Below are 17038 nucleotides of genomic sequence, written 5' to 3'. Positions count from 1 at the left end.
ATAGAAAGCAGCAAACACAGGCTATATGGTAGAGAGACATATGGATAAGGCTAATTGGAAAGTGGAGGTGGGGAGAGAAAAACCCTAAGAAGGCGAAATAAGCTTCAACTCAGCCCAAATATGACTTTCAGGCCAAAGAAGTTGGCCCAGCCCCAATTCTATCCTTGGTTTGACACAATACATGATTGGTGTATTTTCAGAAAAAGAAAAGAAAAATCCATCCATAGGGTGAATATCTAAGCATCTATTTTCCATTCCAGTGACAATCAGAAATCATTCTTTGCATTTATTTTTCAACTTTGTATTTGCCTGTGAACAAAATTGAAGTGGGCAAAAGACAGTTCATGTGAATTACTTGAACAACGGTTTCTCATTGTGCTGAATTACATTGAGGCTGCTTGCTGTGAAATCTTGCCACAGTCCAGTAACAGTGGAAGATATTGTCATTTTTTTTTTCCATGCCCATGAAGTTAACCCACTTCTCTCCTACAGGAATGAATTGATGGTGCTTTTTAAAGCAGGAGAGAAAAGCTCTCCAAGTTCAAACCACTAAGCATATACATGCATCTTCTTAATATTTTAGGAATAAAAAGTCAGTTTATCTTCCCATGTCACTCAATCTTCTTTATGCTTCCCTAGGTCAGATTTCCAGAGTACAGGCAGCATCTCAGTGTTTGGAATACTTTTAACAGCAAAGTAAGGGCTCATGGAATCAGAGCCTCAGCTAGAAGATTTTTATCTAACTCTGAAAAGTCAGACTTTTCCCTGGTGATCCAGTGGTTATGACTCTGTGCTTCACATCCAGGGGGCTTGGGTTCAATCCCTGACTGAGGAACTAACATTCCACATGCCATGGAGCATAGCCAAAAATTAAAAATTAAAAAAAAAAAGAAAAATCACCTAGTCCCAGGAAGGAGTTGAGAGGCTAAAATAACCCCAAGGGTTCTACAGTCATTCACATTCATACTGCACGCATGTGTGGTCAATTGTCTTTGTGTGGTCTGACTCTTTGAGACCCCATGGACCATAGCCCACCAGGCTCCTCTGTCCATGGGATTTACCAGGCAGGAATACTGAAGCGGGTTGCCATTTCCTTCTTCAGGGGATCTTCCCAATGCAGGGATTAAATGCAAGCCTCCCATGTCTCCTGGATTGGCAGGTGGGTTCTTTACCACTGAGCAACCTGGAAAGCCTCACTCACGGTGACCGGTTCTAAACGCATCATCCACCATTGGCGGGGCAGATAAACGAAAAAGGCTGCAGCCTAGAAATGGTGGCTACATCATTCCTCGAGGCCACAGTCAAGGTCGCCCAGTTGGTGGATGGGGTTTAAACTAATGTTTTGCTCATGACATGATGGTCCACTTCAGAAGCTGATTGGAGGGGTCACCCCAGATCATAGGAAGCTTAAATTTTTTCTTAATCTCATTCCCCCTCCTCCTCGGTGCTCCCCCAATTTAGGGTGGGAAATACAGCTTTTAATTCCTGCCACCAGCTAGCCATGAGCTCCCAAAGTCACTTGCTGCTTTCTTTCCATGAGTAAAATGGGGTTAATAAAGATCTGCTCTCCACGCTGTAAGAGCTGAGTGAGACACAGGACCTCAGAGCACTCTATCAGCACTCACGTGCTCGACAGATATGAAGACAGTTACCCTGAATATTCACTGGAAGGACAAGGCTGAAGCTCCAGTACTATGGCCACTCGATGCGAAGAGCCGACTCATTGGAAAAGACCCTGATGCTGGGAAAGATAGAAGGCAGGAGGAGAAGGGGGCGGCAGAGGATGAGATGGTTGTATAGCATCACTGACTCAGTGGACATGAGTTTGAACAAATTTCCTTCTGACTGTCGTGGGGCTAACTGGTACCATGCAGGGCCTGTGGGGCTCCCGGGCACAAAGACTTTCTGTGTCCCCCATTTCTTTGATTATAGGAACCAGCCTTCATTCAGCCACCATGACATTCTCTGAGTTCCAAGGGACAGATTCAAGCAGTTGTTAATTAGGGGAAGGAGGGGATGCAAGACCAGGGAGAAAGTCAAGAGCAGCCTTGGGGTAAGATCCTGTTTCCCCATCGAGGGATACACAGAACAACATCGTTGAGCTATTCTGGGCTTTCCTGATGGCTCAGATGGTAAATAATCTGCCTGCAATGTAGGAGACCTGGGTTTGATCCCTGGAGAAGGAAATGGCTACCTACTCCAGTATTCCTGCCTGGAGAATCCTATGGACAGAGGAGTCTGGCAGGCTGCAGCCCATGGGGTGGCAAAGAGTCGGACATGACTGAGCAACTAACACTTTCACTTTCATTCTGCAGGTACTGAAACCCCCTCCAGGTGGGAGAAGTTAATGATTAATGATGGTATGCTGCCAACAAACCTGTAGACCCCAGACCAGTTAGACCTGAAGGTTGACGATGCTGACTCCTGCTTACCTGACCACCAACCTATCAGAAGAATGTCCACAAACAGATCATACCCTCTTTGAGCAGTTACTATAAAACTTCTCACTCCCTTCCCCAAGCTGGGACACATGGTTGAGGGCATTAGCCTACTTTGGCCCCTTTTGCTTGGCAAGGTGATAAAGCCCAAAACTACTTCACCCAAAACTTGGTTTCAGAGATTCGATTTGGCACTGGTGTGCAGAGAAGCTGAGCTTTGGGCCTCGTAATGCCTGACTGCCTTCAGGCTGACTTTGATTATTCTTAAGGCTTTAGGCATTGAATTATTTTCATGGCTGCTTACCATTAATTGTAGGAGGAATCTACAACCCTACTCCAGAATCCTTTCTCTGACAGCAAAAGTGTTTGATTTTTCTACAGACAGTTAAGTTTTATGTAAAATAAATGGTCAAAAATGAAAAATAGTCATCCCTCTTTTGGAATGTTTTCATTGTTGTTTTAGTCACTCAGTCATGTCCACCCCATGGGCTGTTTTAGTCGCTCAGTCGTGTCCACCCCATGGGCTGTTTTAGTCGCTCAGTCGTGTCCACCCCATGGGCTGTTTTAGTCGCTCAGTCGTGTCCACCCCATGGGCTGCAGCCCACCAGGGTCCTCTGTCCACAGGATTTCCCAGGCAAGAATACTAGAGTGGGTTGCCATTTCCTTCTCCAGGGGATCTTCCCGATCCAGGAATTGAACCCACATCTCGTGCATTGGCTACCAGATTCTTTACCACTGAGCCACCAGGGAAGCCCCTTCTGGACTGTACTGGAGGCAATGTAGTATAGACAGAGAGCTGGACTTGGATACAAGTCCTTTCCCTTTTGTGTGACACTGGGCTGGTCACTCTACATCTCTGAATTTCCATTTATAAAATAGCAACAATATGAATCCCACCCTCCCCAAGAAACAGACCACTGGGTGATAAACAGATAAACAAGATAATACATAGGGAGTTCCAAACTGGGGCTGTGATAGCAGACACCTTGGTTTCAAAGGCTGGTCCTGCCACTTACAGGATACTTGTGACATTGGTAAATGTAGTTAACATTTCTGGGCCTGTTATTTGTAAAACAGAGCTAATAGTATCTAGTTTAGAGGGTGGTCGAGTGGCTTAAACTGTAAATGTGGGTGAAGCACTTAGAACAACCGTGCTTGGCCAGAGTCAGCATACAACAGACATTAGTTCTTGTTATCACAAAGTATGTAAATAAGACTCGAGGACTAGACTGCACTTTGAAAGCTAGTTCAATAGTGACAAGGTCTCTCTGTTCAGATATGAGTAAAGGGTCTTAGCTCAGCTTTGTAGCTCACAGTCTGGAAGGCAGGGAAGGGGGCGAGCTCATCAAGGGTCTTCTTGGGAAAAAGTGATGAGGTGCTGTCATGATGCCAGAGTGCCAGAGCGGGCTGAGGGTGTGAGAGGAATGACCCATGGAAAACTTGGCTCTGAGTGAGGGGAGGATGTGGAGAGAAAGGGAGGGTCTCCAGGAAGGTGATAGTCTCTTGGGGAATGGGATAGCTGATAGTGACAGGGATCAGGGGCAACGGAAAAAGACCTCTGTGGTGAGAACCAGTTCAGAGAGGAGACAGCCCAGACAAGGGGAGGGGAGAATCTGTAGGGAACACCAAGCCTAGGTGAGATCATGTCTGGGCCCACAGCAGGAAGCATCAGTTTGTATTTAAAAGGTATGGCAGGACAACACCCCCCACCATTACACCATTCCTTCTCACTCAAGTTCTTTGGGAGTAAGTAGAAATTATACAAGTGTTAATTATGACTCAGTTTCAGATTTAAGCCTGCTTTGGTACCCAGGAGCCTAGAAGAGTGGGTCTTTTTCTTAAACACAGTTATTCAGTTCAGTTCAGTCGCTCAGTCGTGTATGACTCTTTGCAACTCCATGAACCGCAGCATGCCAGGCCTCCCTGTCCATCACCAACTCCCGGAGTTTACTCAAACTCATGTCTATCGAGTCAGTGATGCCATCCAGCAACCTCATCTTCTGTAGTCCTCTTCTCCTCCTACCCTCAATCATTCTCAGCATCGGGGTCTTTTCCAATGAGTCAGCTCTTTGCATCAGGTGTCCAAAGTATTGGAGTTTCAGCTTCAACATCAGTCCTTCCAATGAACACCCAGGACTGATCTCCTTTAGAATGGACTGGTTGGATCTCCTTGCAGTCCAAGGGACTCTCAAGAGTCTTCTCCAACACCACAGTTCAAAAGCATCAATTCTTCAGTGCTCAGTTTTCTTTATAGTCCAACTCTCACATCCATACACGACCACTGGAAAAACCATAGCCTTGACTAGATGGACCTTTGTTGACAGACTAATGTCTCTGCTTTTTAATATGCTGTCTAGGTTGGTCATAAATTTTCCTTCCAAGGAGTAAGCGTCTTTTAATTTCATGGTTGCAATCACCATCTGCAGTGATTTTGGAGCCCCAAAAAATAAAAGTCAGCCACTGTTTCCCCATCTATTTGCCATGAAGTGATGGGACCAGATGCCATGATCTTCATTTTCTGAATGTTGAGCTTGAAGCCAACTTTTTCACTCTCCTCTCTCACTTTCATCAAGAGGCTCTTCTTTGCTTTCTACCATAAGGGTGGTGTCATCTGCATATCTGAGGTTATTGATGTTTCTCCTGACAATCTTGATTCTAGCTTGTGCTTCTTCCAGCCCAGCGTTTCTCGTGATGTACTCTGCATGTAAGTTAAATAAGCAGGGTGACAATATACAGCCTTGACGAATTCCTTTTCCTATTTGGAACCAGTCTGCTGTTCCATGTCCAATTCTAACTGTTGCTTCCTGACCTGCATACAGGTTTCTCAAGAGGCAGGTCAGGTGGTCTGCTATTCCCATCTCTTTCAGAATTTTCTACAGTTATCAAGGAGAGGTTTTTCAAAGGATTGGTTAAGCCCCCCAGTGGACCAAGTGGAAGATGCTGAGTGCCTCCTGGTACTCAGCAGTACCAGGAGTGTTCAGTCCTTTCCAGGCTTCACTGAACTTCCAAATGCCGTCTGGGGACCAGCAGACCCTGTGGCCCAAACTCCTGGTAATGACTAAAAAGAGTGGCTGCGACGGGGAGCCCAGATATTCAGGCCAAGGCAAGGAAGGGGCCCGGCCACAAAGCTAGGGGAGGGGTGGGGACCAAGGCAGGCCTGTGGCTAATACCTTCCCGCGGCCTCTAGCCGCGTGGCCACATCATTCTTGAGGATGGGCTCCAGGCACGCAAGCGTGCTGCACAAGGCCCTCTGCTGGGGTCGCTGCGACCCTGCAGCCACCTAGACCCCTTTGGCTGGGGGCGATGGATGAACCGCGCAGCTCCGGATGGGTTAATGGGACTTCTTCTTCGCTGCGCTTCCGTTCTTTTCTCCTCTTTCGGTCTGGGACCTTTGAGCACACCCAGTGGCCTAGGAGAGCAGATGCAGAGGCCGGCAGGCTGTGGAAGCCTCAGCGGCTCTGACCTCCGGCGCGTCCCCACGGCCCAGAGCGCAACATCTGTCCCCAGAAATAGCCGGGCGGGCGGAGTTGGTAGGGGAAAACGTCAACCCTTTCCTAGGTACGCGGTCTTCTTCCTCTTCCTAGAAACCGTTCCTCCCCTCCTAAGTGCCCCGAGGTCGGAGTTCTAGGTCCCCGCCCCGCGGGGGAGCCTTCGCACCCCACCTCGGCGCCCGGAGTTCCCCTTGCAGTACCACCCAGTGTCCGCGGCGGCGCCCCGCGCTCCGCAGCGCCTTCTAGGGGCCGGGCACGGCCTTCGTGCCAGCCGGAGCACCCGCTCCCTGACTCCGCAAGGGCTCCCCCTCTCCCGCGTGCTTCGGGCCACCCGGGCCCTCCCAAGCCTTGGCTGGAGGTCCGCGCTCTGCGCCCCCAGGCCGGTATCTTCGCGCCTTCCCCCGGGGCGCACGGGTGGCGCGGAGCGGCGCGGCGGGCGCGCGCAGCGGCGATCGAGGCCGGGGCCTCGCGTTAGAAGAAGGGGAGACGAGGGCAGGCGCGGCCCGCGGGCCCCAGCCAGCGGGCGATGGCAGCGGCGGGCGTCCGCGGGCGGCGAGGCGGCGGCGGCGGCGGGCGGCGAGAGGAGCCCCTGTGATTGGCACAGCCCGAGCCGGAGGAGGAGGCGAAGGGAGGGCGGAGGAGGAGGAGAGGAGGAGGCAGGGGGGCGAGCGCGGCGGCGGCTGCGAGGAGCTGTGCTTTCCACCTTTCCAGCCCCGGCAGGACGGGGGCGGCCGCCGTGGGCCCGGGGCGGGGACAGCACGCAGCCTCGCCGCGCGCACCCCCGCCCGGCAGCGGCCCCGACACCCAGCGCGAGCGGGAAAGCAGCGGCGGCGGCGGCGGGGGAAGGATGCAGGCGAAGAAGCCGGGCGGCTCGTCGGGCGGCGGCCGGAGCGGCGAGCTGCAGGGGGACGAAGCGCAGAGGAACAAGAAGAAGAAAAAGAAGGTGTCCTGCTTCTCCAACATCAAGATCTTCCTGGTGTCCGAGTGCGCCCTGATGCTGGCGCAAGGCACGGTGGGCGCCTACCTGGTGAGTCTCCCGTGCCAAGTCCGCCACGGGCCCCTTCCCCAGCGCGGCTCCCAGGTGCCCGGCTGGCAGGAGGAGGGGGCAGCCCGGGCGCCGAGGGGCAGGCGGGCATGACCTCCGCCCGGCGATGAGGTTGGCGAGTGGTGCAGAGGCGGCCGCCGGGGGAGCTGCCGGCCCGGGCTGCTGGGCGAGCGGGGAGCCGGTGGGACCGTGGATGCCGGCAGGGAGCTGGGGGGACCCGGGGAAGAGAGGCAGCGGGCAGGTGGGCGTGAAACCATCCCTCTCCCCCACTCCTTCTAAAAACAGCCAGAGGGTGAGTTCTGGAGCACTCCTGGAGGGGAAGGCATCGCGGTTTTCAGGTGACCTGCACAAGGAAAGAAAAGCCCGTTAGCATGTCGCGTCCTCTACTCCCCATTCTAGCCGCCTGGAGAACACATCCATTATGCATCATTTCTCTCAGTGCTTTCTCCATCCGCCAATTACGGAGGGATGTAACAGTTTAGAGGAAAAGGCGCCCAAGTGTGGGGCACTGATCCGAGCTGGGGCTGCAGGGGGAATATTCCCACTTCGTATCCCATTAACCATCTCTCAGCGTCTGGGATAAAGTTACAGTACCTGGAGAGCAGCTGTGAGTTTGTGCAGTTCTGCCGCCCACTCTTAGACCTGAATTCCCCACCATGGTCTCTCTCGTGTACAAGGGGGTGTTGCGCCATGGTGCACATTGTACATGGATTCCATCTGCCTTCTGAAAGGGGGTATTCATGTTCAAATGGCCAGGGGTGCATAACATATCAGAGGAAACAGCTTGTAATGACTCAGCACTGGCAAATACCTGCTTTACCCGCTGTCTCCTGCCCCGCGCAGGTGGTCCCAACTTGGGTTTCAGAGAATGCATTTCCAGAGCCGAGTATTGTCTTGACTAAACGGGATTTTTCAGAGTGTATAGTGTTAAGGCGTTTCTTGACTATTGACCTGAAACTGAAATCAAATGTCATAGACTTTGAGTGTTAGTGAGCAAGTTTGATGGAGATAGAACTGGACAAGATTTTGGCTGTGGAAGTGCCACATCCCCAGATAGAGCCATGCTTTGCACGATGGTCCCATTAATCCCTGGCCTTTGGGGTGCAGTTAATGAGGGTCAGTTGCTCGTTGCCCTGTACCATTCCTCAACAGTCTCCTGAGACTTGGGGCTTGCTGTCAGAGGGAAGTACAAGCAGGCTAGCTCTCTGGTGTGGGGTAAAGTCAGTGATGTGGTTACAAGAGAGGGCTGTTCAAACTCAGCTCGGTTCCTGGGGTGGCAGACTTAACAGGGCTTCTGAAAGTCAAATGCATTTTCTTTGCTCTGTGTCAGATGAGAGGCGTTTAGATCCCAGTTCCTGCCTGCATCCGTGACATGTATGCTGCCGGTAAGCCCTGTAGCCAAAAGCACGTTTTCTTTTCCATTTAGATTTTTGTTTTACAAAATGCACTTGTAGTTTGAACACATAGTTGTAGACAGTACCTGTGGCCTTTGCAGTTTTGGAATCAGGGAGTGATCCTGTCCTGGGGTGTGAGGGGAGCGTATCAGTATATCAGAGTGTCCTTGGAGGAGTTTGACTGTTATTAAAATAGAGACATATATTACCAAGACGCAAATGCACAGTAATAAAAATACCTGTAGTTCTGTACTATAGCATATGCAAAGTATGTGATACCTAAACCAGGGCTGTGTTTATCAACAGCTGCCTCCAGTTTTTAACAGTTTGCCTCAAACCAATTTTGCTCAATAGAGTGGATTATTCATGTTCCATATAATAGTGTCTACTGTTGGCAAAAGCTGAATTTATGAAGTGTACAGAGTGTTATGGGTTTGGAAATTTGTGGACACAGATCTGGAAGCTCAGCATTTATAAATTATTTTACATCTAGGGAAAAAAAATACCCAAAGAACTTTTCACACCACAAATGATAAAGGCATGGGCCTAGTTTTAGCTTGCAATGGTTTAAGGCTTTTGGAAAGAAATGAAGCTGGGCTTCGATCAAGTGAGTGGCCTAAGCCCCTTTACGAAGTTAGAAAGCAGAGGACTGGTGGATACTAGTGGCAGGGCTGGCGCTGGGGGACAGGAAGTTGACTGTGATACCAGAATTGGTGAGGAATTGAGTCCACCTGCTGGGGGCCTCTCGGCATTTCCAGCCTGGGCTGAGGGAAAGCCTGGTTCGAGGCGTATGGTAACCGGAGTCAACAGGTGACTGGCAGAAAGCAGATGGAGGCCCAGGAAAGGAGTGGCTTAGGAAATTGGATTCATTATGATTACTATGAGTCGAGGCATCAGTTGCTCAGGACTCTGCCTTACCCGGCTGATCGCAGCTCTGCATTGCCACCTGAACCTCATGAAGATGAATAGTTTGCTTGCCATGAATTGGATTGTGATGGCTTTTGCTCTTTCTGGCAGCTTGTGATTTTCTTCTTCATCTGCTATTTGGAAGGTAGAATTAAAAGCTGTGGTACCCTCAGTGATGTGAGACTTCTTCATGGCTAATTTGAGAAGGAAACATTGTAGAAGGTTTGCCAGAAAGGCTTTCTGGAAACCTCAGAACCTGTGCTTGTAGGCAGTCACACCCACGGGATCCACGTGCAATAGGTGTATGTTCTCTGGGATCTTTACCCTGTCAATCAGCCTGTCCCTCTGAGGAAGCATTTTCAGATACCTGGTGAAGAGCACACCTGGGGGCCCTGCTTACTTTCAGGAAGAGAAGGGTGACGGCAGATTCTCTGCCTATGGTATTATTTCCTATTTGATTTCCAAGTCCATGTCATTTACTATGACATTTACTACCTTATTATTTCATCTTCCCAGGTGCCTTTTTTTTTTTTTTTTAAATATTTGGAGGCTTCATTTCACTTCTCCCTTTTCTTTCTGAAAAGACAGATGACCTAGTATCTTTGCTGAAGCTGTAGAACTTCCCGACTGTAGAACTGAAGCAGGAAGTCACCTGTGATTTGAGAAGCAACTTTGAAAACCTGGACTCTGTGTGTGTGTCTGTGTCTGTTTTCCCTTAAGAACCTGCACATGCTCAAGGTAGACCCGTATGGGAGAAAACCACCCTTTGTTAAGCGAGGCAGGGGACAGGCAACTTTTGGCCCGGGGATCGGGTCTCCTGGGGCAGTGCAGAAGGGCTGAGACCCTGATGCCTAGACTCGATGGTGATCATGATGTAGATAAGGTGACTCCGGTGCAACCCGGGCCAGCTGTGGATTCTGAAATCTCTTACCCTTGCCAGTGATTAACTGGAAATCATGCTGCACATAAGCCAGCAGTCACAGGGATGGTCTCTTGTCGTCACTTAAACCTCCTGACTGGCTAGGAAATTTTTTTTTCTTCCTAAGAAGAGGGGACCCATTCCATTTGAACATCACTGTGTGCAGAAGAGAGAATGCGATTTAATTTTCCTCTCCTTGGGTCTTTGCTTCGGGTGGCTCCAGTCTGCACTGACCTACTTGCGAGGATGTAACATCTGTTAAAGTCTTGGGCTGTTTGGAGAAGACACAGGCCTGTGGAAACTGCATGGAGAGAAAGGTGTATTGTTTGCACTTGATGGAGTTTGGTGGAGACCCACTGGGATATTCCAAGCCGTTCACTGAGGGTAGCCTTGCCTACAGAGGTTGATGTGCGTTCTCAAATGACTGAGGACTGGAGTTGATAAGGATGTGTGCAGGAAATTAAAACCTCGGACACCTCTGGGCTCTTACGGATGAGATTCAATTACAAATGCATTTGAATTTCTTCAGGATAAAATCCTAAAAAGGCCAGTTTAGCCTCTGGGTGAGGCACACAAGAGGTTCCTGTGAACCAGGGGTGAGGATGGAGGATGTCCTTGTTTTTTTTTGTTTTTTTTTTTTTTTTTTTTTGCAGCTTGTTATTAAAATAATGTAGGATCTTCCTGGGCAGTCTGGTGCTAGGACCCTGTGCTTCCACTGCAGGAGTCACAGGTTTGATACCTGGTCGGGGAAGATCCCACATGCCATGAAACGAGGCCAAAATAAAAATTTTTTAAATAGTTTATTTTTTATTGAAGTATACTTGATTTTTATTGAAGTATAATCTAGCTTTTATAGTTGTTAAAATAAATAGTTTATTTTTTATTGAAGTATAGTTTCAGGAGGCAGCACAGTGATTCAGTTTTTCTATATATATATATATATTCTTTTTCAGATTTTTTCTGTTACAAGTTATTACAAAACACTGAGTATAGTTTTCTGTGCTGTACAGTACTTTATCCCTGTTTATCTATTTTGTTATACAGCAGTGTGTGTCTGTTAATCCCAACTTCCTAATTTATCCTGCTTCCCCCCTTTCCCTTTTGGTTATCATAAGTTTGTTTCCTATGACTGTGAGTCTCTGTTTTGTAAATAAGTTGATTTCTTTTTTAATTTTAGATTCCACATATAAGGGATATCATATAGTATTTGTCTGACTTGTTCAGTTGCTAAGTCATGTCCTGCTCTTTGTGACCTCATGGACTGCAGCACGCCAGGCTTCCCTGTCCTTCACTGTCTCCCAGAGTTTGCTCAAACTCATGTCCATTGAGTCAGTGGTGCCATCCAACCATCTCATCCTCCGTTGCCTGACTTGCTTCTCTGTGTTTAGAGTTATGCAAAAACCAAGTCTGAGGTTTTGGTGACAACAGAAGGAGACGGAGGGCTGAGTGTGTGAACAAGGTTCCATCTCACTGCTTTTGGTCACCTTTTTCCTAGGCCTGATAGCATTCAATGAGCTTACAAGGTGAAGCAACTGGATTTGTTCTCTATATATATTTTTTTGTATTTCTAAAGCATCATTGTGAAGATTTTTTTTTTTTTTTGCATATCTAACCCAGAAGCAGACAGCTGAGAGACAATTTTTAAAGTCCTTGTCAAATTAGTATGATGACTAAGGCAACTGTAGTTTCCTTAATCAAATTATTTTACACACTTTTGGTTACTCAAAATGACAAATTCCCTTCCATTTGCATAATTACTATATAGCCCCAGGTAGGAAGAAAAAAAATTTCCCTGATTTTTTTTTTTTTTTTTTCTTACAGCTTGGTTGAAAATGTTTAGCTAATAATCACTTAAGGGGAAAAAAATGTTTCTGACAATTCCTTTCAACCACCTTTGCGTATGTACCTCAGTTTCTGTGGGGGTTTCCTCTTGTGTGTTTAGCAGTCGAAGAAATGGAATTAGTTGTGAAGGGACCAAGAGCTGTTTCCTGAATTGGGTAACTCTCTGCACTTCAGTTTTAGGTACCTTCCAAAGAGGGCAACCCAGAGGCCTCTCTGCAGCGGCCCTGCCTTGCTGATCAATTTCTCAGCATTTAAATTCACCTTTTTGCTGGCTGCCTGAACAGTGTCATTCTGAAACTGCGTAAGTTTCCTCTTGTGCTGAGGCCACCTGGGCAAGAGTCTCTCTGTGACTTTCTCTTGCTCTTCTTATGACAGCAAGCTTGGTGGTGCTGTCTTGTCCAGGGACGGAGTTCACTTAGCAGACTGGCCAGGCATGAGTAAGTGTAATGTCCCCAAAATGATGAGGTCACAGCTGCCTTCCCTATATAAGTAGGTCTGGGAAAAAAAAGAAAAAAAATTCTGTGAATGTTGTTGGCTGGTTAGAGAGAGAGAGAGAGCAGAGATTGGCATTGGTTTCAGGGTCTGTGCCAGGCTTCCTGCAGAGGCTGTGAGAGCCACGGGGACTTGTGCTGAGCTGCCCGTGGTCCTTGGATTGCAGGGGGTGGGCCTGACTGTGGGCAGATGAGTGGCAAGCTGCTGAGCCTCTGTGGCCCTGGAGTATTTGTCTCTGGACAGAGTGGCATTTCTCCAGCACCTTACTTCCAAATTCACAGACACGTTTCACTTGCACATATTTAACTGCACACATCATGGACTAACCATGCTCCTGTGAAGTCGAGTCAAGATACCCATTGTCGTGTCTCATCACTTCTACTCACCTGGATTTTGTAGTTGTGGTTTAGTCACTGAGTCACATCCAGCTCTTTGTGACTCCATGGACTTTAGGTCACCAGGCTCCTCTGTCCATGGGATTTCCCAGGCAAGAAGAATACTGGAGTGGGTTCCCATTTCCTTCTCCAGGGGATCTTCCCAGATCAGGGATCGAGCGTGCATCTCCTGTGTCTCCTGCATTAGCAGGCGGGTTCTTTTTGACTGAGCCACCAGGGAAGCCCGGATTTTGTAGTACTGTGTCACTCACTTGTGTCTGACTCTTTGTGACCCCATGGACTGTAGTCCGCCAGGATCCTCTGTCCATCGAATTCTCCAGGCAGGAATACTGGAGTGGGTTCCCATGCCCTCCTCTAAGGAATCTTCCCAACCCAGGGATGGAACCTAGGTCTCCCTCATTGCAGGCAGATTCTGTACTGTCTAAGCCACCATATTCTGTGCATTCGTGTGCATTACCCATTTATATACATGTTCTTATACAGGGTTACATTCACCAGATACAGTATTCTGTCGTTTGGGGGGCATATTAAGGGGCATTTTGGTGGTAATTTTGATTATATGGAGCCCAGGTGGATTTAGAACTCAGTCTTTTCTGAAGACAAGTCACCTATATTTTATTCCCTCTCTGAAATGCCTTTGGTAATCTGTAGGCCAGGAAGATAGCATCCTTGCTCTTTTAGTTTAGTTTTGCCTTCTGTTTCTCTAAGTCTGAAAAATAGATGATACACAGGAAGCAGTGTCATCCTTGACTTTGGTTTATAAAGTAAATTGATGTGGTTCTAAGACGCTTGTATTTGATGTGATCTGAGTGCTCAGGTGTTTCTGTGAGAAACAGTATTGCTCAATGATACAAACTCCAAGTTAAATGGTAAAAATTCTCAGGTGGAGAACATCAAGCACTCGTGACAGCTGTGACTTACTGGTTGAGCATCCGAAAACCCAGGATTCACTCCTGTTCTCCTCTTGCCAGCTCTGTGAGCTGGGGTTGGTCACTTAACCTCTCTGTGCACTGGTGTTTGCTTTTAAAACTCATAGTGTTTCTGTGAGTATTAACTCAGTCAGCATACATAAAGCACTTTGAACACGAACATGTGGTGAATAGTCATGAAAAGTGAAAGTGAATTTACTCAGCTGTGTCCCACTCTTTTCAACCCTATGGACTGTAGCCCACCAGGCTCCTCCATCCATAGGGCTTTCCAGGCAACAATACAGGAGTGGGTTGCTGTTTCCTTCTCCAGGGGATCTTCCTGACCCAGGGATCAAACTCAGGTCTCCCACACTGTGGGCAGACTCTTTACCCTCTGAGCCACAAGGGAATCCCGAATAGACAATAAATACTAGCTGCTATTCTTATTCAGAGGTTCATGTGGTAATATCAGGGATATCTTGAACTCTGAAAATAGATTTCTTATTTAGACTATTTCTATAATGAAAGCTAAGTAGAAATTTTGGAATTTCTTTTAGACACTATGGTGACCCTCAGATCACATCAGATTTTTTGTTTTAACTATCTGAAATATGTATTTTAAATATGCATATTTAAATATGTATTTAAAGTATGTGTTTTAAATACACACACACATACATATATATGGACGGAGGAGCCTGGTAGGTGCAGTCCATGGGGTCGCTAGGAGTCAGACACGACTGAGCAACTTCACTTTCACTTTTCACTTTCATGCGTTGGAGAAGGAGATGGCAACCCACTCCAGTGTTCTTGCCTGGAGAATCCCAGGGACGGGGGAGCCTGGTGGGCTGCCGTCTATGGGGTCGCATAGAGTCAGACACGACTGAAGTGACTTAGCAGCAGCAGCATTATTATTATTAAAATAATATGGTTATACATATTTACATAAGAACTATATAGCCCCAACCAATGAGAAATAAAATCATTTTGGTCAAATTTCTGGTTTGGTTTAGTGTATCATACATTCAAATCATTTCCTGTTTTGCTGTGCATTTTGTCTGGGAGGTGAAAAGTTTTTAAAAGCAAGAGATAAGTACTAGTAAATAAATTGCTAATTCTGTTCATTGCCTTATTATAAGTACAACAATCCGTTTCATCTTGTTGTTCAGTCGCTAGGTCTTGTCTGACACTTTCTGACTCCATGGACTGCTTCACTCCAGGCTCCCCTGTCCTTCACTATCTCCCGGAGTTTACTCAAACTCGTGTCCCTTGAGTTGGTGATGCCATCCAACCATCTCATCCTCTGCCACCCCCTTCTCTTCCTACCCTCAATCTTTCCCAGCATCAGGGTCTTGTCTAATGAGTCGGCTTTTCACATCAGGTGGCCAACGCGTTAGAGACTCAGCTTCAGCATTTCATGTTACAGATGCTATAAAAATTATTAGTCACATGGAAGAGAAGTCCACTGTAATAATGGTTCTGCTGGCCATTTACAGTCAGTGGGTACTCTGAGGTGAGCAGAGAAGGGACAGCACATGGCCAGCCGGGAGGACAGGTGCTTCTCTACGGGAGGCCCTGAGGATCTTTGCTCTGGTTTGTGGCCACAGGGTAGAGAAGATTGGGTAGGTCTTCTAGGTCTGTAGGCAGCTGAGAGGCAGGGAAGAGAACATCGGACTTAGAGTCAAAAAGACCTAGGTTTGAACCTGGACCTATTCCTTACTTGCTCCCAGTGACCTGACTTCTCTGAGCCTCAGTATTCTTATCTGAAAAATGGGATGCTGAGAGAGCCCATCTTACAGATGGTTGAGAGATTGAAATTCAGGGACACGTGATAGAGTGCTTCTCGTAGGGTGCAGTGTTCAGTAGCTGCTTTACCAATAATGGCGTAGCCCTACTCGCTGACCTTGACACAGCAGACATCCCTTCCAGGGACCTGAGGGTGTGGGCTGTTGTGTGTGGCCTGGGCTTTATTTCCTTAATTGGAGATCTGTTTCTCTGGATGAAAAGTAGCCACATTAAGGCCTCCTGGGGTGTTGGGAGGTGGACAGGGGGACATATGTTGTGGACATATGCTACCCTCCAGGCAGCCTTGTTCAAGATGTGCAACCTCAGAGCTCAGCCCTGGTTGCAGGGAAGAGCTCAGGTCCCACTTAGCACCCACTGCCTTCACCTTAGTCCTTTTACAGTTCTAAGCGGTGATGCCAGAAGCTCAGCTTCTCTGCACACTGGTGCTGAATCAAGTCTCAGAAATGGCGTTTTGGGTGAAGTAGAAGAGGATAGCTTTATAGTTTGCTGAGCCAAGGGGGCAGCAGTGGGCTAATGCTTTCACAACCATGTGTCCCAACTTGGGGAAGACAGTGAGTTTTATAGCAGTTGCTCAAAGAGGGTGTGATCCACTCATGGACATTCTTCTAATGAATTGGTGGTTAGGAGTCAGTATCATCAACCTTCGGGTCCAGCTGGTCTGGGGTCTGCATGCTGGTGCAGCCTACCATCATTAATTGTTAATTTCTCCCACTTGGAGGGGGTTTCAGGCTCTGTAGAATAGCTCAAAGATATGGTTGTGTGTATGCCTTGATAAGGAACCAGAATCTTATCCCAAGGCTTCTCTTGATGGTTTGTTTCTCCTGCGTCTCATATCCCCTTCCTTCCCTCATTAACAACTGCTTGAATCTGCCCTTTGGAACCCAGGCAAGGTCATGGAGGCTGCATGAAGGTTGTTCCCTGTAATCAAAGAAATGGGGGACACAGAAAGGCCAGGAGCCCCGCAGGACCCTGCTTGGTATCAGCAGGGCTCAGCAGACGCAGTTGTGGGAAATTCCCTGATTGTGGTCCTTTTTGGTTTCTTGGAAGCAGAGCAAAGGAGATCCTGACAGTCTTGCTGCCCATTTGGTGGACACGTCCATCAGGGCCTGCGGCCTGGCGGGGGTCATACAGCAGGGTAGATACTGCCCGGCGCCATTCTCCTCCCATCAGTGGTTTTGAATCTTCTCTCCCCTAGCCAGGTCAGTCCAGTCCTTGGGAAGGACAGGGTTTATTTTAGGTGAGTTGTTAGGTTCACCTTCAAATGCCACAGGCGTCTCAGGAACACAGGCTGAGGGCCCGTGAGCCCCAAACCCTGGTGGCTCCCTGTTGGCCTCAATGAGGAAGGAACCTGTCAGCTTTCTAAAGCACTGAACTTTCTACAGCCACAGTTGTGAAGTGAGCG

The 17038-nt window shown here is 48.1% G+C and overlaps 1 protein-coding gene and 1 long non-coding RNA gene across 3 annotated transcripts in view; one reads left to right on the top strand and one right to left on the bottom strand.

The window, feature by feature from the left end:
* Nucleotides 1–7149, bottom strand: part of LOC132343333 (uncharacterized) — a 103654-nt gene extending 96505 nt beyond the window's left edge. Inside the window, exon 1 of the long non-coding RNA XR_009492096.1 lies at nt 6954–7149. This is a non-coding gene — a long non-coding RNA (uncharacterized lncRNA). The remainder of the gene's footprint in view (nt 1–6953) is intronic.
* SLCO3A1 (solute carrier organic anion transporter family member 3A1) overlaps nt 6718–17038 on the top strand; it is a 377645-nt gene continuing 367324 nt past the window's right edge. Inside the window, exon 1 of one of the 2 annotated variants that reach the window (XM_005221711.5) lies at nt 6718–6956. In XM_005221711.5, coding sequence (XP_005221768.1) covers nt 6777–6956 — 180 coding nt within the window. In that variant the 5' untranslated portion in view covers nt 6718–6776. 2 annotated transcript variants of the gene reach the window in all.

The sequence above is a fragment of the Bos taurus genome, chromosome 21 (genome assembly GCF_002263795.3).
Source record: "Bos taurus isolate L1 Dominette 01449 registration number 42190680 breed Hereford chromosome 21, ARS-UCD2.0, whole genome shotgun sequence".
Classification (NCBI taxonomy): Eukaryota; Metazoa; Chordata; class Mammalia; order Artiodactyla; family Bovidae; genus Bos; species Bos taurus.
Note: the sequence above shows the minus strand (reverse complement) of the source record. Positions and strands in the feature narration are given on the sequence as shown.